Source organism: Podarcis filfolensis (assembly GCF_964270895.1).
Source record: "Podarcis filfolensis genome assembly, chromosome: 17".
Lineage (NCBI taxonomy): Eukaryota > Metazoa > Chordata > Lepidosauria > Squamata > Lacertidae > Podarcis > Podarcis filfolensis.
Genome location: NC_139621.1, coordinates 2,254,257 through 2,280,198, shown reverse-complemented (window position 1 = coordinate 2,280,198; position 25,942 = coordinate 2,254,257). Strand labels below are relative to the sequence as shown.

The window sequence follows — 25,942 nt, the reverse complement described above, 5'->3', positions numbered from 1 at the left end:
TCTTCGTATAACCAGAGTAGTTTGATTCTCCCACAGCTTTTTTACCTTGTCTCCCCTTTGCTCTCTGTCTGTCAGTCTCTTTATTTCCCTAGAAGAGGGCTTCAGTGCCTCTTAGGTGATCTAGCTTAAGTAAGTGTTTGTGGCTAACTAATTTAAGACCAATAGATTAAGTGACCTTGTCAGTTGGTAATGTTGCTTGTTAAAGTGGTTCTCATTCAAGGGGGTCAGAGACTGGTCTTTGGCATTGGTTGAATAGGGCCCTGGCTTTGAGCTAAGCTCCACTGGTGCTTGCTCACATTTGGCTTATTCATTTTGTTTTGTAGGCCAAGATAAAGCAGAAATTGCGGGAGATTGAAGAAAACCAAAAACGTATTGAGAAGCTGGAGGAGTACATTGCTACTAGCAAGTAAGGGCAAGGAAGGGGCCACATAATATTGGGGATGTGTGCCTTAAGCAGACTCTGGTGGGGAAAGGATAAGGAAGTTGGGCTCTCTTTTGGGATTGCTTAGGAGGCCCACTCTACAAGTCATCATATTAGTCTCTCCCAGCACAGTGCAACCAAGCCTGATGCAGGCATGGAGTGATCAGGGAGTTCTTACTGCTCATTCTTTAGGCAGTCCTTGGAGGAGCAAAAGAAGCTGGAGGGGGAGCTGACGGAGGAGGTAGAGCTGGCCAAGCGCCGGATTGATGAGATTAACAAGGAGCTGAACCAGGTGATGGAGCAGCTGGGGGATGCTCGCATTGACCGGCAGGAGAACAGCCGGCAGCAGCGCAAGGCTGAGATCATGGAAAGCATCAAGCGCCTCTACCCTGGCTCTGTGGTAAGTGTAGAAGAACAATAGCAAGCTCCTCAAGGCAGAGCCGAGGGTATATGGCAGAGGGTGGGTGGGGTAGAATTGGAGGCCAGGGCCCCTCCTTGCCTCATTCCATTTCCTTGTTTCCCACAGTACGGGCGCCTAATTGACCTCTGCCAGCCAACCCAGAAGAAATACCAGATCGCTGTCACCAAGGTCCTGGGCAAGAACATGGATGCCATCATCGTTGATTCAGAGAAGACTGGCCGGGACTGTATCCAGTACATTAAGGAGCAGCGAGGAGAGCCTGAGACCTTCCTGCCCCTTGACTACCTTGAGGTGAGGCCTAACAGGGCCTGGGCATGGTGGTGGATTACTGCAGAGATAGATAAATCTCCATGTTTGTGCTAGCCTGCCAATGATCAGGTGGTATCTTTTTTCCTACCCTGCCACCTGTTCAGCTCCCAACACTTTCTAAAGGTAGCTCCCTCAGACTGATTCTGAGGTAGGATTTGCACAGAGCTCTTGCCCAAGGGACTCAGTTTTCCCCCCTTTTGCTCCTTCCCATGTAGCCACCTCGCTTCAACGATAAGCTGCTTTTAAAACAAAGGTATATATGTAAAGTTATAAAGGTGATGGGGAAGGACTGCCTCCACTTCAGTGGCTGGAGTAACTTTGAGTGATCTGCAGACTGACATAAGCTTGTCACTGTGCATCTCTGCCTTCCCCCTGAGCCAAAACGCCTATATATTGCAGGTGAAACCGACAGACGAGAAGCTCCGGGAGCTGAAGGGAGCCAAGTTGGTGATTGACGTGATTCGCTACGAGCCGCCTCACATCAAGAAGGCCCTGCAGTATGCTTGCGGGAATGCCCTTGTGTGTGACAATGTGGAGGATGCCCGTCGCATTGCCTTTGGAGGGCACCAGCGTCACAAGGTCAGAAATCTTGCGAGCCACTCTTAAGTTTCTTGCCTCTCAGCCGCCTCCAGAACTACAAACACAGTCCCAGTCAAGATTCTACAGCAAGGAACCTTGAATTTCTGTTAACTGCATAGATGTATTACAGACTAAGAAAACGTGCTGGTATTTCCTTTATTTGGTTTCTGCTTTTTCTAAAAGGACACCAAAGCCCCAGCTTCTTGTTAATGAAAAGCTTCCTCTGGTCTCATCTTTGGTTTTGGAAAGTTTACCAAAGCTTGTTCATTCACAACTGTCTTTACAGCCAGGAGGGCTAGATACTTTTAATGAAAATTTAAAGATGAGATTTTTCAGGATGCTAAATTGTGCACTCAGTTCCCAGTTTGGTGTTTGCACAGAACTGCAGAACACCCTTGGCCCTGTCTTTGCTGTAACTCAAAAAGTGCTGCTTCCTTCTGCATATTGTGTACTGTATCATATTGTTACTGTAGCCATCACTAGCTGTGGGTGACTGATAGCCAAGACCTGAGGTGGCTGCTTCTTCTTGGCGTGACTTGCTGTGTTCCCTTCTTCGTCCTTTTCCAGACTGTAGCCCTGGATGGGACCCTCTTCCAGAAGTCTGGGGTGATCTCAGGAGGTGCCAGTGACCTGAAAGCCAAGGCCAGGCGCTGGGATGAAAAGGCTGTGGACAAGCTGAAAGAGAAGAAAGAGAGGCTGACAGAGGAGCTAAAGGTTGGAATGGCTTTTAGTTGCCAAGTTCTGCTACAAGCTCTAGATAGCATCAGTAGAGAAATGTTGACTGGGAAGAATTTGGGGCATCATTGAAGGTCCCAAGCTAAAAATGCGCCAGGGCTCATTTGGGATGCTCAGGGGTCTAACAGGGATAGGGAGCGCAACACCAAAAAAAGGGGACACTACAGTCCTACACACATAATTACAGGGTACCTATCCACTCTCAGGGATTTGGTCTCCATCAGAACTCATAGCAGTTCAGATAGAGATTGAGCTGACTGATGGAAGAACAAGGTGAGAAGTAATGGGGTGTTTTGCCAGGCAAGAGTGGGATGTTGAGGAGAACAAGACAAGAGGCGTCATTTTGGCTGAAGGGGTTGTGCTTAACACAAGCTTTCCTTATGTTGCTCACCAGAAATCCTTCCTAAAGCTCCTTCTTGTTTCTGGTTTTGTTGGATTTACTGGCTTTCCATGAATGCCTCTCCCCAAATGTGGATAATCTGGCAGTATTTAACTTGTTTATATTTTTAACAGGATTTATATACCACTTAATTGTAAATAAGACCTCTAAGCTGTTTACAAAGAATACAAAATACATATTAAAATTGTCAGCAAAAAGCAAAGTTAAAATCAAGTTTCAAGAAAATTAAAGTACAAATAAAATCAACAGTTAAAATATACAGTGTAAGCTAAAATTTCAGTTAAAATACTTGTTAACTTTTCATGGAGATACATCAAACCACTGAGCACTTTAAAAGCAGTAATTTTCAAGACTGGGAGAAGTGACAGTCAAGGCAGTGAGTACTTCCTTGTCCCTTACTTTCTCTCAGAGCCTGACAAGAGTTTGTGGTTTGGAAAGAGACTTTCAGACAGGAATTGAAAATGATTGAATGTTCCTCTCTACAAAAATGGCTCCCTGAATTTATAAAACTTGCACATAAAAGTGCAGTCTAGGCTATGGAAGGTTGTTTTCTGTCTGTAAAAGTATTCAGTTGTATAAATTCCCAGTTGTAGTTTGAAGTGGTGCAACGCAGGCAGATGATTACCACCTCTTAGGCTGTCTTCCTCAATACCCTTCCTAAAAAGTAAGTCCCACTGAACTCATTGGGGACTTCTGTGAAAACAGGCTTAGGATTACCATATTTTTCGCCCTATAGGACGCACTTTTTCCCCTCCAAAAATGAAGGGGAAATCTGTGTGTGTCCTATGGGGCGAATACAGGCTTTCGCTGAAGCTTGGGGAGCGAGAGGGGTGCGCACCGACCCCTCTCGCTCTCCAGGCTTCAGGAAGCTATCAGCAAGCCTGGGGAGCCCGCGGGAGTTCCCGCAGGGCTCCCTAGGCTGCGGATAGCAGCCTGCCGCCCGGCGCGTGAGGCGCCCTGAAGCAGAGCGCGCCGGGCAGACATCGGCCAGCCCCACAAGCTCGGGGGACAGCAGGGAGGCACAGCGCCGCCACCCCGCTGTTCCCTGACCTGGTTTTGGGGGGAAATAAAGGAATCCCCCTCAAAAAAAACCTAGGTGCGTCCTATGGGGCGGAGCGTCCTATGGGACGAAAAATGCGGTATACTGCATGTGCATCACTGGCTGCATTTGCATGTGATATAACGTTTAGCATTACAAGGACGAGTCACAGTGAGCATCAGACTCATATGCTCTCCCTGCTGCCACCCCCATTATGACGGCAAGGAGTTCAGAAGCTTTTGCTTCTTTTACATTAACCCCTGCTTATCTTGACATCCAAATCTGGGGAAAGTATGGTTAGTCTCATCCAACCAAGTGGAAACAAGCCAATTTCAAAACCAATTTACAAAGTTAAGATTAACTGCAGTTTAGTTCAAAGTAATGATACAAACTATGGTTAATCTAAAACAAAAGTGGAAGCTTCCATTCTCCGTTTGGCCGTACTGGAGTAGGAAAGGTGGAAGCACTTGAGCTGTAACTCATCTACATAACATGAAACTACGTTTTAGCATTGCACGCAAACTGGGCCACTAGCTCTTTGCAATTGTGTGTGTTCAGTTAAATAATTTTTATTAATTTTCAATTACAAAAAATCCAATATATGCCATATTGTATCAGTGCCAATTCACAATTCCAATTCAAATATAATTAAACAGCCAATTACATAATCATATTGTTTTTACTCCTGCGTGCTAGATTTCAGGGTACGGCATTTTTGTTTTCATTCTGCTTCTGAAGGTTTGTTTAATCCAATTCCATTCAATCTTTTTTTTTTTTATAATAAATTTTTATTGGTTTTACAACATATATTAACAGACAAAAACTAACAATTCACAACATAACACATTAACAAACAAACATATAAACACGTATAATTTCATAACCTTTTTTTCTTAAACCTTATTTCAACGACCTCCCCATACCTCCCTTTTCTGCATCCCTGTTTTAAACTTTTTCAGCAACCCCTAATTTCAATTACTTATGATTCAATTTCTTTAATCCTTTTTCTCTTACCCAATCGTTTATCGTTGCAATTCTGTTTTACATTACCCATGACATTTTAGCACTCATTAATTTTACAACAGTTCTTAAGGTAAACTTTAAATTTCTTCCAATCTTCTTCCACCGTCTCTTTCCCTTGGTCACGGATTCTGCCAGTCATCTCGGCCAGTCCCATATAGTCAATCACCTTCGTCTGCCACTCTTCCAGCGTGGGTAGTTCTTGTGTCTTCCAATACTTTGCTAAAAGAACTCTTGCTGCTGTTGTAGCATACATAAAAAACGTCCTATCTTTCCTTGACACCAATTGGCCTACCATGCCCAGGAGGAAGGCCTCTGGTTTCTTGTGAAAAGTACACTTAAGTACCTTCTTAATTTCATTATAGATCATTTCCCAGAAGGCCTTGATCTTTGGGCACGTCCACCAAAGGTGGTAGAAAGTACCTTCAGTTTCCTTACATTTCCAGCATTTATTATTGGGCGTATGATAGATTTTTGCAAGCTTGACTGGGGTCATGTACCACCTGTAAATCATTTTCATAATGTTCTCTCTTAAGGCATTGCATGCCGTAAACTTTATACCGGTAGTCCATAACTGTTCCCAGTCAGCAAACATAATGTCATGACCAATGTCTTGTGCCCATTTAATCATAGCTGATTTAACCGTCTCATCCTGTGTATTCCATTTCAACAGCAAGTTATACATTCTTGACAGGTTCTTAGTATTGGGTTCCAAAAGCTCTGTTTCTAATTTTGACCTCTCCACCTGGAAGCCGATTTTCCTGTCCTGTTTGAAAACTTCATTTATCTGGTAGTAATGAAGCCAGTCTCTTACTTTAGACTTCAATTTCTCATAACTCTGCAATTTCACTTTTCCCTCCTCATGCTCTATAATTTCCCAATATTTTGGCCATTTGGATTCCATATTAAGTTTTTTCACTTCCTTAGCTTCCATTGGTGACAACCACCTAGGGGTTTTATTTTCCAACAAGTCTTTATACCGAATCCAAACATTATATAATGCTTTCCTAACAATATGGTTTTTGAAACCTTGATGGATTTTAACCTTGTCATACCATATATATGCATGCCAGCCAAATCTGTTATTGAACCCTTCCAAATCCAAAATGTCTGTGTTTTCAAGAAGCAGCCAGTTTTTCAGCCAGCAAAAAGCCGCTGATTCATAATACAATTTTAAGTCCGGCAGGGCAAACCCCCCTCTTTCTTTTGCATCAGTTAGTATCTTAAATTTTATTCTGGGCTTTTTGCCCTGCCAGACAAATCTAGATATGTCTTTTTGCCACCTCTTGAAACAATCCATTTTATCCACAATCTGCAATGTTTGAAACAAAAATAACATTCTCGGCAAAACATTCATCTTAATAACAGCAATTCGGCCTAACAAGGAAAGTCTCAAATTTGACCATATTTCTAAATCTTTCTTAACTTCTGTCCAACATTTCTCATAATTATCTTTAAATAAGTTCACATTCTTGGATGTCAAATTAATCCCCAGGTATTTCACCTTCTTTGCTACCATTAAACCAGTTTCACTCTGGAACTTCTCTCTTTCAGCAACTGTTAGATTTTTATCCAGTACTTTCGTTTTCTGTTTGTTCAACTTAAAACCTGCTACTTGACCAAATACTTGTATTAGCTCTAAAACTCTTCTCGTACTAGTGTCTGGCTCTTGTAAAGTTAATACTAAATCATCTGCAAACGCTCTCAGTTTATATTGTTTAGCTCCGACCTGAATCCCTTTAACCAGCTGGTCCCCTCTGATCATGTTTAATAAAACCTCCAGGACAGATATAAAAAGTAATGGGGATATTGGGCACCCCTGTCGTGTCCCTTTTTCAATAGCAAATTCTTCAGTAACCACATTATTTACAATCAATTTTGCTTTTTGTTCAGAATAAATTGCACCTATACCAATTTCAAAGCCTTGGCCTACCCCCATCCCTTGGAGATTCTTTTTCATGAAGCTCCAAGAAATATTGTCAAAGGCTTTCTCCGCATCCACAAATATTAATACTGCCTTGGTATTAATATTAACTTCTAATAACTCCATAATATCTATTATATTTCTCACATTGTCTGATAGATGTCTTCCTGGAAGAAAGCCCGCTTGGTCTTTATGAATCTCCCCCACCAAAACTCTTTTCAATCTTTTTGCCAAAATGTCTGCAAAAATTTTGTAATCCACATTGAGTAATGATATAGGGCGGTAGTTCTTAATCTGGTTCTTCTCAGTCTCTGATTTTGGTATAAGTGTAATGTACGCTTCTTTCCACGATTCAGGTGCCTTCTTCCCCTCTAAAATTTCGTTACAGACCTCCTTCAACGGTTGTATAAGCCCTTCTTTCAAAACTTTGTAATATCTGGAGGTCAATCCATCAGGTCCTGGAGATTTTCCCAATTGCATATTTTGAATGGCTCCCTCAATTTCTTGATCAGTTATCTTCTGGTTCAAAATCACTTTACTTTGTTCAGAAATTTTTTGTAATCCATATTTTTTAAGAAATTCTTCTATTTCTTTTTCATTCACCGGCCCTTGTGCATAAAGTCTCCTGAAATAACTCTGAAAACAGTTTCTAATCTCATTTGGTTTATAAATGTTCTTTCCCTCAACTTCTAGATTTGTAACCGTATTCTGTTTTTGTCTCTTCTTCAGTTGCCATGCCAGAAGTTTCCCACATTTATCTGCCGATTCAAATGTCTTTTGTCTCATTTGTTTTATTTTCCATTCTATCTCTTGATTCATCAATTCCATATATTGTCTCTGGTAAAACTTAATTTCTCTCAAAATTTCATGTGACTTTGGTTTAGATCTCAATTTTTTTTCTCCTTCTTTTATCTTTTCCAAAATCTTATCCTTCTTCTCATTCTGTCTCTTCCTTTTTATAGCATTCTGTTGTATTAAAAATCCTCGCATGACGGCTTTGCTTGCGTCCCAGATTACTCTTTTTTCCACTTCTGTTCTCAGATTTATCTCAAAGTAGTCCTTTACCACTTTCTGGGCCTTTTTATACACCTCTTCATCTCTAAACAGGGAGTCATTCATCCTCCATCTAAAGGAGCCAGCTGTTGTTGAATTCATCTCCATCTTTACAGCATTATGGTCGGAGCAAGTCTTTGGGCAGATTTCCACTTTCTTTATCTTTGATGCCATCCCACTAGTTATCCATATTTGGTCAATTCTGGTCCAAGTCATTTTTGCTTCAGAAAAGAAAGTTCCCTCCCTCTCAAGAGGGTTCCTTGTTCTCCAAATGTCAATCAGGTTCATATTGTCTGTCATTTCAAAGAAAGTCTTTGGTAGTCTCCCATCCTTGGAGACCACCTGTCTTTGTGCTTTGTCCATGTTTGTAGAGACCACTCCATTCATATCTCCCATCAAAATTACATTGTAGTCCAAATAGTCCATTAATGTCTCATGCAATTTCTTGAAAAATTCTGACTTCCCTTCATTTGGTGCATAAATTCCTATTATCAGTAATTTTTCTCCTTGAACTTGAATTTCAATTGCCAAATACCTTCCTTGTTCATCTTTAAAAATTAATTTAGGGGCCAACTTTTCCTTTGCATAGATCACCACTCCTCTTTTCTTCACTTTGTCCGATGAAATAAATTCCTGTCCTAGTCTTTTATTAATAAGTAATTTTCGGTGTACTCTGGTCACGTGGGTTTCTTGTAAACAAATCAAGTCCAATTGTTCTTTTTTTAGAATATGAAAAACCTCACGTCTTTTCCTAGGAAGATTCAGTCCATTACAATTCCAACTTAGAAATTGCAGAGACATCTTGTTGTTTACTTATTTGTTCCCCCAACTGCTCCAAGCAAGTCTTCTCCTGTTGGTGTTTTAAGCCCAAAAGATAAGTTTGAGATGTCTGGTACTTCTGCTAGATCTGTAGGTTCCGCCGTTTCCTTCAAAAGGTCCTCCTCGTTCCTTTCCAAAAATTGTTCTTTATCTTGCACTGTTTTTATTTTAATTTTCTTTCCTTTGTAGTTAAAAGACAGGCCTTGTGGGAACTCCCATCTGAATAGTATGTTATTCTTTCTCAATAGAGTGACCAAGTCCTTGTAATGAGTCCTCACTTCCAAAATATATTTAGGAATGTCTTTGAATATCTGCACACAAGAATCTTCAATCTCAAGAGCTCTTTGAAAGTGTAAATTTAATATCTTATCTCTCTCCTCCTGAGATCTCAAAGTTATCAAACAGTCTCTTGGGCTCTTTCTGTTTTGTCTCCTGCCCAGTCTAAAAGCGGTTACTATCTTGAATTCCTCTTCTTTCAAATTGTCCTGCCAAAATTCCAGAAACTCTTTTGTAAGAAAGTCTATCAAGTTATCCTTTTCACTTTCTGGGATCAGTCTCAATCTCAAATTCCTATTTTTCCTCTGTAATTCCAACAAAGACAGGGCCGCATCATGTTCTTCCAGCTTTTTGCAGACTGGTACTAACTTTTCCTGTGTAGTTTCTGCAGAAGTTTTTGCCTCTTCTGCAGAAGTTTTTGCCTCTTCAGCGATCTTTCTAGTTGCCTCATTTTCTTGAACCAATTTGTTTATTGACTCTGTATTTAAATCCAATTTTGTTGACAGTTCTTTCAGCTGTTTAGAGTTTTACGTGCTCTGCTTTGTAAGCGCTTCCAGAGCTTCATTTATTTTAACTAGTGCCTGTGTCACTGAATCCATAGATAAAGTTGTAGCTGCGCCTGCTGCAGCTGAACTTGAAATAGAGCCCCTTTTTTCTGAGCAGCTTTACTCTTAGCTCTTGTTGTTATCTCTTCTGCTGGGCCACTCACAATTCCATTCAATCTTAATCACAATCCCTTACCCACAGCTACAATGTTTTTAACATTTATATTAAAACATTTAGTATTCGTATTAAAACATTTAGTGATTTATATTCCTGCAAGAAAAGTTCTGTAATCCTTAATAGTACCTGTGCATGAAGTTTGTTTTATATTTATATCAATTTATTTTGTCCATATTGTTTCTTCTTAGTGTCCTTCATGACCTGCATCGCTCAGCCACTTCTAGTCTCTCTCTCCCCCTTTGTCTCAAAAAGCAAGGCTGTTATTGCAATTCTGTCATATGCCATATTTATTTCGTTACAAGAATAGAGATAGTCTGGCAATGCTTCAACAAGCCTCTGGATTCTCTCTTCTTTCATCTTTTCACAATAACGATCTGGTGTCCCACCAAAGCCTGGCAAGCCTTCAAAGACCCCTCTAAGGCAGCGATACAATGAAAAATAAATCCTTCCGAATGGTTCAAATCCATACCCATTTCATGTACAGTTCTATTTTGCATTGTCTTCCATTGACAAACTCCCATTTTCTTCAGTCTTCTCCTGCCTTCCATTAACAATCGGGGTGGGTTTGCCAAATCATTTATGTAGCAAACAAGATGTATATAAAAAGGGTAAAGGCTCCCCCCTCCATACCGTCGTTTACAATGAAAGAAATTTTTCTTTCTATTTCAGATCTCTATGTCTTTGTAGCCATTTCATTTTAGCAGGTGATAATCTTGTCCCATCTATCCCAGCACGTGTCTGTAAATTAGTTCAAATTCTACTCTAATAAACAGAAGAACCTTTGTACCTTAATTGCTGTGTTGAAGGGTTATACTGATAAGCAAAGTACTTTGGCACTCAGCTCCTCCTGCCTCCTGGATTCCATGCCGGAGGGAGAAGCAGGTATCAAGGCGATCTGCAAGTGAAGCTCACTCTCCCCCCCCCCCCGGTCCTGGGGGGAATTTGCAAGGACAGTTACCCTCAAATGATCCTTGTTTATGCTTCGCTAACGATCTCCACTAACGTGGGAGTGGCATCCATTAAGGCAAACCGGAACCGGAAGCCGCAAGCATGTGTGTTCAGTATAATTTGTCTGCAATTACTCCCCCAATGGACACCTTAGTTACACAATTTGTATTACTGTTTTTCCTATGCTGGTGGACTGTCCCCATTGCTCAGATCATCAAGCATTTTTGGGATCATCAGGCATTTTTGGGAATAACTGACTTAAATTGATTCCTTCAGTCCTTAGCTAGGGGGTGCCATTGCACTGTCAAGTTTACTTTAAAAAAAAAGATTTCCCAAGCAAATAGTGATAGCTTTAATAGGGATGAAAAGCTATTCTGTGTATATGTGCCACACATGCATAACTTGGTTCCAGGTGTATCCATCATGAGACTTGTTCGCCATAATGATTGAAGTGGACACATTCCAGAGGAGCAGCTGTATTTTAGCAAAACTGAAGAGCAGTGGTACAATAAATACTAACTAGCTTTCAGATGCAGTTGATGAAATAGACACTTGTCTACAGAGAAGCATTCCTCAGCAAACTCTTTTTTTCTTCTTCTTGTGTTACAGGGCACCATCATTTTTGCTTGAAATTACACTGTTAACGCAGTGCATAAATGCATCTTTTCAGGGGAGTGGGTCTAGCTACCTGTCAGGGAGTTGTTTTCAGCTTTCTGAGACAGCATTGGGGCTCCTCCTTTACGCCTTATGAATTTATTCCTGGAATTTAGCTGCTTCACATTGGCTGCAGCATAACAACAAAATTGTTTTCTCATTCCATTTTTCTTTTTGCACCCCACTTCCCCTACATCTCCTTTTCTCATTTCCAGGAGCAAATGAAAGCCAAGCGGAAGGAGGCAGAGCTGCGCCAAGTCCAGTCCCAGGCCCATGGCTTGCAAATGCGTCTGAAATACTCCCAGAGTGACTTGGAGCAAACCAAGACCCGTCATCTTGCTCTCAATCTCCAGGTATGACGGCTTGCTGGGACCATGCATCCTTCAGGTCTCCAACTTCCAAGGTAGCTCTCTGAGTTTTGTAGGGGATGCTACCTCTTGTCTTAGAGCTAAAGCAGTAGGTGCTTGGGGATGTTCATTTGGAGGGCTGTCCTGTGCAACCATCAAAGACTACCAAGGTTGGGCATGCAAGTTCACCCCTCTACTGGATATAAACTCTGAAGCCCCAGTCTTGCCATGATCAATTTGCTTGAGAGAGATTCCTACCATCAGTCCCTCAGTTCCTTCTGAATTATATCCCTAATAGAATGCTATACCCAACAGGAAAAGTCCAAGCTGGAAAGTGAATTGGCCAACTTCGGGCCCCGCATCAATGACATCAAACGCATCATCCAGGGGAGGGAGCGTGAGATGAAGGAGCTCAAGGAGAAGATGAACCAGGTATGATGGATCAAGACAAAGGGCTAGACCTTGTTGTTAATGCTTGTTACTTTTATTTATTTATTTATTATTATTACTACTATTACTTTTATTATAAATTATTATTATGTATTTCTATCCTACCCTCAATCCCAAAAGAGCCTAAGGTGATTGTGTAACTTCTTAAGGAAAATCTATACAATGACTAATGTATCTGCAGCGGTCTTTGTCAACATAGTGCACCTGCAGGCTGCACTGATAAGATTTGTAGTCCCAAAACATCTGGGGAGCACAAGGTCAATAATGTCTGCTGAACAACTAGATATCTAAGCAATATAAAAATCATCTCCACAAGAAGCTGCTGAATCTCAAACAACATCCAGTTTCCAAATGTCTCAGCAAAGAAAAAATCTTCAGCTCATGCCTAAATACAACATGGGGGACAAATGCCCTTATCTGAGGGAGGCGGTGTCCGCAGAGAATGCTCTGTTTTCGGTCACTGTCTCATGAGCTGTACTCATTTGTGATGCCACCAGCAGGGGCTTCCTGCATATCTTAAAGCACAGTGCTTGGATTTCAAGACTAATAGGGCAATACCTTGAAATGGGCTTGTTGGCTCAAAGGTGGTGAGTGTTGCTTTTACGACCAATGACACAGTCTCACCTTACTGCCCTGCTTAAAAGGCTGAGAGCCACATTTTACATCAGCTGCAGCTTCCGGACCATTTTTAAGGGGAGCTCCATGTAGAGTGCATTACAGGAGTCACTAGTTAACACTCCCAAATCAGTCTCTTAAGCTTAAGCCAAGAAATAGTATTCTCTATGAAAGTGAATATCAATATACGTATCAACAAAAGACTGAGTTAAGCCTTTGAAAAATCCATTGAAATCAAACATTGTAAGTTCATCTTAGATTGGGTAGTTCGCAAGTATCTGTGGCTTTGCACAAGGTTTTGTATTTTTCTTAGAAGATTGATATAGAATGTATAATTACTTTGGTAATTATTGTGTGTATATTAGTTGCCAACGCGTTGCATGAGTCGTACTACTCCTACTCCTATAATAGGCTGAGCTAGCTGAAAGGGAGGTTCCAGAATGGGAACTAGCCTGAAAGGGGCAGGACAGAATAGTATGAGAAAGGGGGGTTATCAGAAGGCTACAGCAATGGCAGGTGTTGGGAAAAGAGTGAGGTAGGTGACCTGGTCTTGACACTCATCTTCTGTTCTGGTGGCTTTGAAGCTGTGTTCCAGAAACTCAGAAAGTGGAACACAGGTATGCCTAGTAATAAAAAACTCTGGGTCTTAGAAATTTATCTGGATTCCTTATTCATGGATGACAAAAAGCTAGCCTGCCCACCAATACAGATCTTTTGCAAAGCACAAACTGGGCAGTGGCGTTCAGATGTGTTTTAGGGTGCACTGTTGGCTAATGTGGGGATTGGCCATAACTGTAGTAGACCACATGCATTGCCTACAGGAGGTTCCAAGTTCAATCTCTGGTCTCTTCAGTCAAAAGGACCAGGTATCAAATGCTGTGTAGGCTCTCAGACCCTGCAGAGCCACTTCTAAGCCACAGCCAGCCAGAATAGGCAGTAGTGGGCTAATATGAACAAATAGTCTGACCTAGGATAAGGCAGGCTGCTAGTATTGGAGCCCAGTCAGCCTTTCCAGCACAGGCTGCCTTGACTGTGTGCCCCAGAATCATCACACAGAGGCTGTGTGGCATTCCAATCAATGTGGGAAAAGTTTCCTGAAAGTGGAAATTTGGTGTTAAAAAACCCACTCAAAACTACTCTGCTCCATCTCATCCTGCTCCTCTCACTTTAGTTTCTTCCCATCTTTGCCAGGTGGAAGATGAGGTATTTGAGGAGTTCTGCCGGGAGATTGGGGTAAGGAACATCAGGGAGTTTGAGGAGGAGAAAGTGAAACGCCAGAACGAGATTGCCAAGAAAAGGTAACCAGCCCAACTTTGTGCCCTCATGAAGTCTCCCAGGTTGAAGAATGCGGAAGCCGTGTGAATGCATGGATGGGTTTGGATCTGAGACCCAATTTTAACCCCTGTCCCTCTGCAGGTTGGAGTTTGAAAACCAGAAGACCCGTCTGGGCATCCAGCTGGACTTTGAGAAGAACCAGCTGAAGGAGGATCAGGACAAAGTGCACATGTGGGAGCAGACGGTCAAGAAAGATGAAGCTGAGATAGAGAAACTCAAGAAGGTGTCAGGGTGGGCCGGTGGTGGCTAGGAGGGTTTGGTCCAGCAGTTACCTGTGGCTTGAAGGTGGGGAAGAAGGCAGTAGAGTCTATGGTCGAGCTCATAGTCTCTCTGTTTCTCTCTGCCCCCCACTTAAGGAGGAACAGCGGCACATGAAGATCATTGATGAGACCATGGCACAGCTGCAGGACCTGAAGAACCAGCACTTGGCCAAGAAATCTGAGGTGAACGACAAGAACCATGAGATGGAGGAGATTCGGAAGAAGCTGGGCGGGGCCAACAAGTGAGTCTTGGCTTCTGGGGGCAGAGGCCAGGGAATGTAGGAAGGGAGGCTGTGGAGGGATGCTTGATAACCTTTCCCCTTTCTCTAAGGTGGGAAGTTTGTAAAATGGCTGGAGGTGAATCCTGTGCTAGATCTGACCAAATGCAGTAGCGTCCTCCTCCTAGGGGCAGCCAGCCAGAAGCCTCTGGGACAACTCCCCTATGGGTTGTCCCTAGCATCTAGTCCTTGGAGGTCCACTTCCTCTGGACAGGAAGGTTCTGTTTAACTGTTGTAGTTGATAGCTGTTGATGGCAAAAATGTCTCTATATTTCTCTTTTTTTATTTGATTCAATTTAATATTTATACTAAATATTATCAATATTGACCTTTGCTCTCAGGGAGATGACTCACTTGCAGAAGGAAGTGACAGCCATTGAGACCAAGCTGGAGCAGAAGCGCAGTGATCGCCACAATCTGCTGCAAGCCTGCAAGATGCAGGACATCAAACTGCCCCTCTCTAAAGGCACCATGGATGATATCAGTCAGGAGGAGGTAAGCAGAGTCTCCCACGTATAGCAGGGGGTGGGTATGAGGCCCAAGCGGGAGAGTGAGATGGTTCTCTTTTGTTTTGATTCGGGTGCAGGGTGGCTCCCAGGGGGAGGAGGCAGCCAGCAGCTCACAGAGGACTTCCAACATGTATGCGCGAGAAGCTCTCATTGAGATTGACTACAGTGACCTCTCTGAGGACCTGAAGGTGAGCTTCCCCTTGGGTCTGCTCTTCCTGGGGAATAGCTGAGGGGGGGTGGCCTTTTGTCCCCAGGCTAGTGGCAAGTCCACAAAGCAAAAATGTACATGTGTTCAGGTCACTTATATATTCTTCTACTTATTTAAAATATTTATGCCCTGTCATTCTGTCAAATGATCTACGAGGTGGCTTCAATCCAAAATAAAAGCTGCATTTAAAACGAGCATAATAACAGAACTGCAGGGCAGAATGAACAGTAATAAATTAAAAATGAGTAAGAAAATGCTGGAACATTGTTTATTTGTTAGCTTCTCCCAATCCCTACAAAAACATAAACCAAAAGCTTTAAAGTACTTCCACAAGTCCCTTAATGAGGAAGCCTGGGGAGTTGCTCTCAGGAAGGAATTCCAGATTCTAGGTGCACATAAATAACATCGGCAGCACTGGTAATGGGGGAATTCAAAGCAGCATCTTCAAAGTTGCATCTGAGTGAATGGGCTGGTTCACGTAGGTGACAGCCAGTGCCCAACCCCTTTAGGCCTTTACATTCCTGATTCTGCTTGATAGAGGGTTCTCCACTTGTCAATCTTCCCCTGATTCTTCAGGGATAAAATGGGGCTGTCTTCCCTATGTTCTTTGTCATCCACATGTCATCATCCCTTTTGTCTCCGCTGAACCATGGATGATCCGTGTGCCTCATAAACGTAAGTTTGGAACTTCTGTTTAGATTTTTTTTTTTTTATCTTTTAACTTTGCAACCTGACTTTCTCTTTACCTGACCCTTTTGTTCTTAAAGAAGTCTTTAAGAAAATTGGAATCTGGAGTTGATTGTGTACTCTGACCTCTCAAGGATCGCTCCTGCATATGCCATAACAATTGTCCGTGCCATAGATTGAGTTAATGGGCAGGGGAAAGGGATCCTGATTGGACTGTGCCCCAGTGATGATGGCAGAGAGTTTGCTAGAAGGGCTTTTCTCTCCCATATAATTAGCCCCAAAGGTCCTGAGGATTCTCACCCCAGACTTCGGTTGGCTAGAGAGGGTAGTGGCATAGGTGCATCACTAAGGCAGATGCATCACTAAGGCAGATGCATCTGGGTTCTCTGGAAATTTCTGGGTTTGTGGGGGGTGGGGATGATGACTATTAGAGTCTCTGGCTGCCTGAACCGCCTCCCATCATTCCCGCCTACAGGATTCCCAGGCTGAAGATGAGATCAAGCAGGAGATGAACCAGCTGCAACAGAAGCTGAATGAGCAGCAGAGCATTTTGCAGCGGATAGCTGCTCCTAATATGAAGGCAATGGAGAAGCTGGAGAGTGTGCGGGACAAGTTCCAGGAGACCTCTGATGGTACTGGATCCCCCTCCTGACCTCTCTTTAGAGTGCTGGGGACCTGGGCTGAGGGCTTCTGCTGGAGGGCTGGGAAGACCCATGCTTACACTTCTTCCTTTGCTCTGGTAGAATTCGAGGCTGCCCGGAAACGTGCCAAGAAAGCCAAGCAGGCATTTGAACAGATAAAAAAGGAGCGCTTTGACCGCTTCAACTCCTGCTTTGAGTCAGTGGCCACCAACATCGATGAGATCTACAAAGCCCTGTCACGAAATAGCAGTGCCCAGGTGAGGACACCCCTGGCCTACCATGGACAGCTAACAATGTTATAAACGGTTCTTGTGTGTGATCCATGTTTTGACAAACATTAAAGCCAGGGAACCTAAATTCTGAGTTGAGCAAAGCTGAATTCTGCGTCCGGTATGAATTGGATAAATGGAGGAAATTTGCACAGTGTCTTATTTTTATACTGTCCTTCCTGCTAATATTTACTCTTTAGCACCATTTATTCTGTGCTTTTTATTCATGTGGAGAGGCAATAAGCTATTCCCCTGCCTTCAGAGATCTCAGCAGGCAGCACCCACTTACATCCAAGCATATCTTCTGACCCATGGGAGCTAGCAACTTGCTGTTCTATCTTTTCTCATTTTTCAAACAGTTTTAAATAGAGCAGGAAGTCAAATTCAACACCTAGAGCCGCATTCAGTGCTTTTTATGTATCTCCACAGAATTGTACCATACATACAGACAAATACTATGATGTTCAAATATTTTAGGGATTATTATGGGTGCCATGTCTTTAAAATTGGATGAACCCTATAAAGAGTGTGTGTGTTTTCCTCCCATGATCGACCAAAGGTTGTTTTATTGTAAACGGAAGCCAATTTACTACAAATTGGAAATCAAAATTCCATTAACCATGGGAATCAGATTTTGGGAGTTCACTGCCAACAGATTATAGAAATTGTGTTCATGCAAATTTGCTTTCTAGTTGCAAACAGAATTGTCTTCTAAAACATCAATCTAAACCCCAGAAGACTGATTACAGCCTAGCTACTGTTCTTTTTATTCATATGCAATATATGCTATTTATTTATGTGTTGGGCTTTGAAATGCTGTCCCATATTGTCATCAGACAAATTGTACCAACTGGCATTCGCTTGAGCCTTCTAGTGCCATGCTTTGTGGAGTCAGGCTCCTGTGTGTGTATCCATGCTGCAGGGGGAACTGTGCATGCTGCCTCAGTCAAAGCAGCTGCAGGAGCACACTTGTTTGCTTGCTTGCTTGCTTGCTTGCTTGCTTGCTTTCTGAGGAGTGGGGGACCTAATAAAGCCCTCATTGCCCCTAAATAGATGATGGACTCTGTTGTCAGCCAGCTCCTCAGTGGTGGCTTTTTGCAACTGTATTTGATTATTTTTAATAATGTGCCACGTTTCTTGGCTTGCTGAGTTATATTAGAAGTATCCAAATTAGTTTGAATTCCACAATACTGTTGTTGCCCAGAAGCCTCTGAGGTAGCTCTCAACCCACCCCTCTTGGGTGTATTGGACTAGCAAAGCCCTAATACATCCATCTTTCCATCTTCCCTTACAGAAGTTTATTTTCATAGGGTCTCGCTCTGTTTCATCATACTGTGAAATTGAGCTAAGCAGCTGTCTTACAGCACATTAGATCATCAGTCCACTTAGCCCATCCATCACTGTCAACGCTGACTGGCAGCGGCTCTCTGATTTCAGAAAGCCTGGAATTTTCCCCAGCCCTGCCTGGAGATGCCAGGGGTTGACCTGGGAGTTTTTCAATGCAAAACATGTGCGCTACCCCCTGAGCTCTGGCCTTCCCCATTAAAGATGGTTCTGAGGTATTGACCACTGGTGTGAAGATTTCTGATTGTCTCCCTTCATGCCTTTTTCTCTAGGCCTTCCTAGGCCCCGAGAACCCAGAGGAGCCTTACTTGGATGGCATAAACTACAATTGTGTAGCCCCTGGCAAGCGCTTCCGGCCCATGGACAACCTGTCTGGTGGGGAGAAGACAGTGGCAGCCTTAGCTCTACTTTTTGCCATCCACAGGTAAGGTCAGCCTTTTACTAAGGGGGCGGGGAGGGACATTGCACACTGCAAAGGTTCACAGTCTCATGTTCTCTCCAGCATCTGCAGTGGATGGGTAGGAAAGGCCTCTGCCAGAGATGCTGAAGAGCTGCTGGTCTTGGTGGACCAGCGGTCCATCTCTGTACAAGGTGGCTTCATATTGCTGGCTCTCTCTCTTTATCCACAGCTACAAACCTGCTCCATTTTTTGTCTTGGATGAGATCGATGCTGCTTTGGACAACACCAACATTGGGAAGGTTGGTAGGAGGCTAAATCAGATGGGGCAGCTGGACATTACTGGATCGATTTGAAGAAAAGCAAAGGGAGGGTTGGGCTGATCAGTTCTCCTTTTCACCCTTCTCCCTCTGACATCCCCACAGGTGGCCAATTACATCAAGGAGCAATCTACGTGCAACTTCCAGGCCATTGTTATTTCCTTGAAGGAGGAATTCTACACCAAGGCCGAGAGTCTCATTGGTGTCTACCCTGAGGTACGGAAGTGTAACAGAGAATTATATTTCAGTGCTGCTGACACCTGTCCACTGCCTGCCTGTATTAATGACAGTAATGTGTTTGTACCCCCCTCTGACATCCATTCCTTTTTAAACCTTGTACAATCTAGAGATATGAAGGCCTCAAAATGAGGTGACCTTGCCATGAAGGAAGGTGAAATAGGGTTGGGCGATGTATGGATTTCAGATTGGGATATATCAGCAGCTAAATTCTGCGGTAGGGTTGCAGGTGGTGCTGTGGGTTAAACCACAGAGGCTAGGGCTTGCCGATCAGAAGGTTGGCGATTCGAATCCCCGCGACGTGGTGAGCTCCCGTTGCTCGGTCCCAGCTCCTGCCAACCTAGCAGTTTGAAAGTACGTCAGAGTACAAGTAGATAAATAGGTACCTCTCCAGCGGGAAGGTAAATGGCATTTCCATGCACTGCTCTGTTTCACCAGAAGCGGCTTAGTCATGCTGGCCACATAACCCAGAAGCTGTACGCCGGCTCCCTCGGCCAATAAAGCGAGATGAGCGCTGCAACCCCAGAGTTGTCCAAGACTGGACCTAATGGTCAGGGGTCCCTTTACCTTTACCTTTTTAAATTCTGCGGTATACTGATACAGTTGTACCTCGGAAGTCGGAACAGAATCCATTCCGGAAGTCCATTTGACTTCCAAAACATTTGGAAACCAAGGTGCAGCTTCCTGCAGCCAATTGGAACCCACGGAACCTGCATTGGATGTTCGGGTTCCGGAGAACGTTTGCAAACCAGAACATTCACTTCTGGGTTTGCGGCGTTTGGGAGCCAAAATGTTTGACTTGCAAGGCGTTCAGCTACTGAGGTACGACTGTATATCACAATGTCTGAAATGTATCTGGTCGCTTCTTCCTCCCCACCTTAGGGGAGGAAGAAGCAGTCAGACATATCACCCAGGCTTTCAGCTGAGCAAGCCCCTTAATGTACCACTCTGGCTCCACGCAAGCTGGAGGGTAGGGTCACAGGGGCTTCCTTAAACTGCTCAGCTGGGAGGTGGGAAGGCTCTCACCCCCCAGCTGAGCAAGGCCCAGTACTGCTCTGGCTCATGCAAGCTGGAGGGTCTCAGGGGCTCCTTTAAACTGCTCAGGTCGGAGCAGAAAGCTTCCTGCCTCCCAGCTGAGTAAGTCCATCTGTCTGCATGTTTGCCTCCACACGAGCAAGCGGCTGCTCTCTTACTCCTGACCACCGCTGCCAGCACAGCAGAGACAGGCGGACTGTTCTGGCAGTGGCTGGGGGACTGCGATGTGTTGCCAACTCAAAAACTCTGAAACCGGTATTGCAATCTGAATGTAGTATCAGTTTCAGACAATAAGTTGAAAAATCGCCCAGCTCTAGCCCAGAGAAGGGGGTGTTTGGGGCACCATTAAAGGCAGCAGCTTAGGAGGCAAACACTTTTTGGGGAAATTCTCTGGCAGGCGCCTCCTTTCAGGGCCTGAGGGTGCTAGTCTGCATAGAAGCCCTCGAGGGAAGACTTCAGACATAAGTCTGTGGGGACAGTCAGGTTGCAGTGGCTCAGTGACGAGTGAAAGGTCGCTCTTTTTACGTGCTCGGAGCTGCTGTTTTTTTATTACCTCATATCTGCTTTAGTTTTTTGTTTCAGAAGAGAGATGACCAAAAAATGGAGGGCGTGATAACCAAATGGATGTTTGGAAATATGACAAAGTTTAAAAAGAAACAGAGGCGTACCTAGGATCCCTTGCACCCTTGGCAAGGGGCCTGTATTGGGGTGGGGAGGCCGTTCCAATAAAAATCACTTTACTGCAATAGTCACATTAGAAATTACTACATTTTACACTACCCAAATACTCAAAGCTTCCAGAGTGAAGACGAGGCAAGGAGGAAGGGTGAAAGAATTCACACACCTTTGTGCTGCAGTGTGAGACGGGCAGAAAGCTTCTCCCGTGTTTGATTTTGCCATGATAGCAGCAGCACATTGCTGCACACATAAAATCATATGCTTCATAGTCTGATAGGTGGTTTTTGCAGGGGGTCCGTCTGGGCCTGTGCCCCCAGCAGGGGATGGTTTCACCAACCCCTAGATACTCCTCTGAAAAGAAAGAAGGGTGGGATTAGAAGACTAAGATAACCTGCCGTACAGTTGGTTTCCCCACTCCCCTTCTCCTAAAAATCTTGCTCCCTCCTTGTCCAAGGACAAGAGTGACTCATGGGAGCCTGTTTGCCCTCAGGAGGGCTGCTCTGTTGGGGTGATCTATGAGAGTAAAGGAGCAGCTGTCACATGACTTTCCCTTTCCTCCTCACAGCAAGGAGACTGTGTCATCAGCAAAGTCCTGACCTTTGACCTCACCAAGTATCCGGATGCCAATCCAAACCCTAATGAGCAGTAAAAGCAGAAGAAAGAAGCTGGACACCAAGGCTCACTGTTTTTTTTCAAAACCTTCCTCCGTTGCTCCCCTTTCTGCCCTCCAAAGGCCTTAACTGTTGTCTGCCCTTTATTTATCCTACAGAATGTTTAGCGGGTTTGGGAAGGGGAAGTGTTGAGGGACTGGGGTATTACTGATGACTGTAGGATAGCATTTTTGTGTGCTTAATAGCAGATTGTTCCTCCAACTGTAGCTGTAGAGCAACAACACCCTGTTTTTAAAATAAGAAGTCAGCATCTCTTATGCTGGGGATGGGAAGAAAAAAGGAGGAATGTTGTTCCTCCCTTGTACCTTAATTTGCTTTTAAAACTCTTTATAGGACCAAAATCATGGTGGGTTCAGGAGGATTCCTCCTGTGCCAAGCTCTCACCTGTTAAGGTGTGGCTTCAGGTCTTGCTTTTTTCTAGCCTGATATCATGTGTATATGTGTTTGTGTGTGATTCAAATTAAAATATGTTACTTCCATCCTCTAGTAGTATTCTTGTAGCAGATCATGTGGGAGGGGAAGGTTGGTCAGGTTGGGATGGTGGTGGGAGAATGCACATTAATTCCTTCTATCAAGGTGTGCCAAGGTTGGGCCAGTGTCACCAAACCTCTTGAACATTATTCTACACACACATCCCAACCCCATAAATCCTGGATCTTGCATGAGTGCTGACAAATACGTCAGGGATGGACGCAATTTACTAACAGGGTCCTTATGCATACAGTTCAGGGGAGGGTGTTTGGTTTTTTCCAAGGCAAAGACATATCTGATACCAATTTGTTGTTTGCTAGCAACTGAATTGCATTGTAATTTTGCAAGGGGCAGTCAAACTGTTATAATGACACTCCAGATGTTCTGATTTGACCTAAAGCCGTTGCTGGCCTTGATGGACCTGTTAATTCAAGGGATTATAATAAAAACCATGTATATGCCATTTCTTTAAAAAAACAAATCTTAAAATTCTGTGCCCAATCAAGCAAATTCTCTACCAATGAAAGCTGAATTCTACAGTATATATGGTTTGAGCTGCGTGTATCTATTTTTACATGATTCTGGATAGTTCTTCATAGAATTGTAGAGTTGGAAAGAACCCCAAGTATCATTTTGTCCAGAGCTTTCCAAACTTTTCATGTTGGTGACACACCTTTTAGACAAGCATCATTTCGTGACACAGTGATTCAGTTTTACTAGCAAACCGGAGGTTCAACTGACCCCTTTCCAGTCCCAGGTGGAGCACAGGGAGCATTCGTGTGACACAGCTACACACTGCAGCCGATACACTAACGTGTCACGACACAGTTTGGAAAGCACTGATCTAGTCCCAACACACTGCAATGCAGGAATCTCAACTAAAGTATCCATGATGGATGGTCATGCAGCCTCTGCTTAGAAACCTCCAAGGAAGGGGAGTCAACAACCTCCTGTGGGAGTCTGTTCCACTGTCAAACAGCTCTTACTGCTGGAAAGTTCTTCCTGATGTTTAGTCGGAATCTCCTTTCTTGTAACTTGAAGCCATTGGTTTGTGTCCTGCCCTCCACAACAGGAGAAAACAAGTTTGTTCCCTCTTCCATGTGACAGCCTTTAAGATATTTAAAAATATATCTCCTCTCGGTCTCCACTTTTCCAGGCTAAAGATGCCCAGCTCCTTCAACCGCTCCTCATAAGGCTTGGTTTGCAGACCCTTGATCATTGTGATCTCCCTCCTTTGCACATGTTCCAGTTGTCAATATCCTTAAATTGTGACACCCACAACTGGACACAGTATTCCAGGTGTGGTCTGATCAAGGCAGACTATTTCCCTTGACCTGAACACTAGACTTCTGTTGATGCAGCCTAGAATAGCATTAGCTTTTTTCCCTGCTGCATCACACTGTTGGTTCATGTTAAGCTTGTGGTCCACCAAGACCCCTAGATCTTTTTCACATGTACTTCTGGCAAGCCAAGTGCCCCCCATCTTATATTTGTGCAGCTGATTCTTCTTGCCCAAGTGTAGAACCTGACATTTGTCCCTTTTGAAATTCATTTTGTTCGTCTGGGCTCAGTTCTCCAATCTGTCAAGGTCATTTTGAATTCTGATTCTGTCTTCTGCAACATTAGCTACCTATTTAGCTTCATTTATCCTGACTTTGCTGATGACGGGAAGTTATGGAGCTCTGTGGCGTACGCCTTGCTTTGCACCACTGGAATGCTGTGGCTTTTATGAGTGGCACATTCTTCACTTGCATCTATCTAGTCATAGAGAATAGAAGATGCTCTTTTAAAAAATGAATAAACATTGAAATCCTTAGCTGAATTTTGCTCTTGGTACCATTGTGTGTGCTTCTGTAAAGTCATGGCATACATGTAGTTCTGGGTATTGCTCACCAACCTACTCTTGAATGCTTTAGTTGAGATTCCTGTGTTGTAGGGGGTTGGACTAGATGACCCTTGGGCTTCCTTTGCAATGCTATGATTCTACTCCAACTTGGTGCCTTCCAGATGCTTTGGACCACAACTCTTGTTGGCCAGGTGGGCTGGAGCTGACGGGTGCTAGAGTCGAACATCATCAGTTGGAGAACTACAAAATTGTAGTTGCCCTATTTCCTCCTTTGGTCTAAAAACCACTTTTTGAGTCACATTTTGAGGGAGCTACTGATCTAGAGCAGGGGGTGGGGAGCCTGTGGCCCTCCAGATATTGGACTCCAGTTTTCATCAGCTCCAGCCAGCATGGCCAATGGTCAGAGTTGTAGTCCAGCAACACCTGGAGAAGCCGTGGGTTTCCTATTTCTGATCTATAGTGACACAAAATGTAGGCACTTGGATAGGCTTATATTTTAAAAATTCCTTACTTAGTTAATATGGAAAGAATCAAGTTTCAAGGCTGAGGGGCTGAGCATGGAAACTCGTAGACAATGCTTGGTGACATCTCAGAAGCCAGAAGGACAGCTGAGTTGGATCCTGGTGGGCAAGGAACGGGGCTTCAGTCATTTCCCTTGCTCCTTCCCTTTCCCTAAACGAAAGCAAAGATCTAATCAGTGCTTTTCTTCTAGAAAAAAGGCGCCAGCATTGCATATCCTTGAGTACCCCCAGAAAAAACACACACAATGTAATTTATATTCTGCTGTTTCAATATTTGTCCTGAAATTTGAATATCTGATGTGACCAAACAACATTCTTTCAACGGTGATACGTTCCTGTGGTGGTGGTGGCTGCTTTGCACAATTGTTTGCCTCATTTGACCACACTGCTGCTGCTGCTGCTCAATCCAGCTGTCTGTGGTTTTGTTATGGAAGTTCATGACATCATGTCGGCTTATAGTATTGTGACATCAACAGAATCATAGATTGTTATAGCCAATGGGATCAAAAGACAATAAAAGCAACAACAATAAATGGAAAATGGGGCCAGGAATGGTTCAGAAAATGTTAATGGATTATCTCACTATCATCCCTGACCATTGCCTATGCTGGCTGGGACTGGGGGCGGGGGGTTGTAGCCCAAAACGTCTGAAGGGCACCAGGTTGGGGAAGACTATACATGAGTGTGAAAAACTGAGTACAGAAAGGACAAATCACACAATCCATTATCTTGGCTTAGCCCTAGGCTGGTTGAAGAATTTAGGTGGACTTAGTGCCCAATTTCCACTGAAAATATGGGTCCTATATGACATTAGATTGCCTTTATACTGCTAGGATAGTCTCCAAGCCAAGACTAGGTTCTGTTTTCCAGTGGCAACTAAGCCTTGGAGACCGTAGGGACTGAAGCCAACACATTCTAACTGAATAGATAATTGCTCACAAGGCCTTACTTTGTGGGTGTAGTTATGACCTTGTCAAATGTTCCTGGGAACAGGTCAAAGGATGGTCTTCAAAGCAATTTGGTGAGTCTTGGAAGATAACACATGGGAGGCAATGTGAGGTGAGATCTCTACATACGACACAGGGCAGCTAGGAAGTAAGGCTCCTTTGCAGGAGTAATGGATTGCCTCAAGAAGAGTTTGCTGGTGTTGACTGTGATAACAGAAACGGGTCCTGAGGATGGGTGACACTATGGGCACTTTGCAGCCTGCTGACTCGTAGCACCAGTGGAGCACACTTTGATGCCATAGAAACCACTGATGTCAATCCCGTGATTAAATGTTGGGGTTTTCTGTCAGGAAGATGGCAGGTGAGGGCAAAGCAGGCTTGCTCTATGCACGGCAGATTCTCCTACATCCCACAGAAAACCAGGAGTCATTTGCTTCTCACAGGCTTGGAGGACATTTTGTTCTGTCAAGGGTTGCCGTTTCCCATCAAGGGCTGCAGTCAGAGCCCCAGATGGGCAAAGCACCTCCACTCCCACCCCCTTCAGCAGCATGAAAT

The 25,942-nt window shown here is 43.8% G+C and overlaps 1 protein-coding gene and 1 long non-coding RNA gene across 3 annotated transcripts in view; one reads left to right on the top strand and one right to left on the bottom strand.

Annotated features, from left to right (window-relative positions):
- SMC1A (structural maintenance of chromosomes 1A) overlaps positions 1 to 22,081 on the top strand; it is a 33,622-nt gene extending 11,541 nt beyond the window's left edge. Inside the window, exons 8-25 of one of the 2 annotated variants that reach the window (XR_014542870.1) lie at positions 324 to 406; positions 614 to 821; positions 948 to 1,133; positions 1,551 to 1,730; positions 2,298 to 2,444; positions 11,537 to 11,674; positions 11,984 to 12,100; positions 13,925 to 14,031; positions 14,150 to 14,291; positions 14,425 to 14,570; positions 14,948 to 15,101; positions 15,193 to 15,998; positions 16,486 to 16,642; positions 16,754 to 16,908; positions 18,537 to 18,688; positions 18,894 to 18,963; positions 19,087 to 19,197; positions 21,497 to 22,081. Coding sequence is in view for 1 of the 2 variants with exons in the window: in XM_083592102.1 (XP_083448228.1) it covers positions 324 to 406; positions 614 to 821; positions 948 to 1,133; positions 1,551 to 1,730; positions 2,298 to 2,444; positions 11,537 to 11,674; positions 11,984 to 12,100; positions 13,925 to 14,031; positions 14,150 to 14,291; positions 14,425 to 14,570; positions 14,948 to 15,101; positions 15,193 to 15,303; positions 16,495 to 16,642; positions 16,754 to 16,908; positions 18,537 to 18,688; positions 18,894 to 18,963; positions 19,087 to 19,197; positions 21,497 to 21,580 (2,439 nt within the window). In the remaining variant the exon portion in view is untranslated. The remainder of the gene's footprint in view (positions 1 to 323; positions 407 to 613; positions 822 to 947; positions 1,134 to 1,550; positions 1,731 to 2,297; positions 2,445 to 11,536; positions 11,675 to 11,983; positions 12,101 to 13,924; positions 14,032 to 14,149; positions 14,292 to 14,424; positions 14,571 to 14,947; positions 15,102 to 15,192; positions 15,999 to 16,485; positions 16,643 to 16,753; positions 16,909 to 18,536; positions 18,689 to 18,893; positions 18,964 to 19,086; positions 19,198 to 21,496) is intronic. The other variant, XM_083592102.1, reaches the window with a different exon arrangement.
- On the bottom strand, positions 19,208 to 24,914 carry LOC310752285. Its single transcript, XR_014542889.1, has 3 exons — positions 24,685 to 24,914; positions 24,431 to 24,591; positions 19,208 to 21,282 (listed from the first exon to the last, which is right to left on the bottom strand). It is a non-coding gene; the product is annotated as an uncharacterized lncRNA (long non-coding RNA).
- Between the last annotated feature and the right edge of the window lie 1,028 nt (positions 24,915 to 25,942).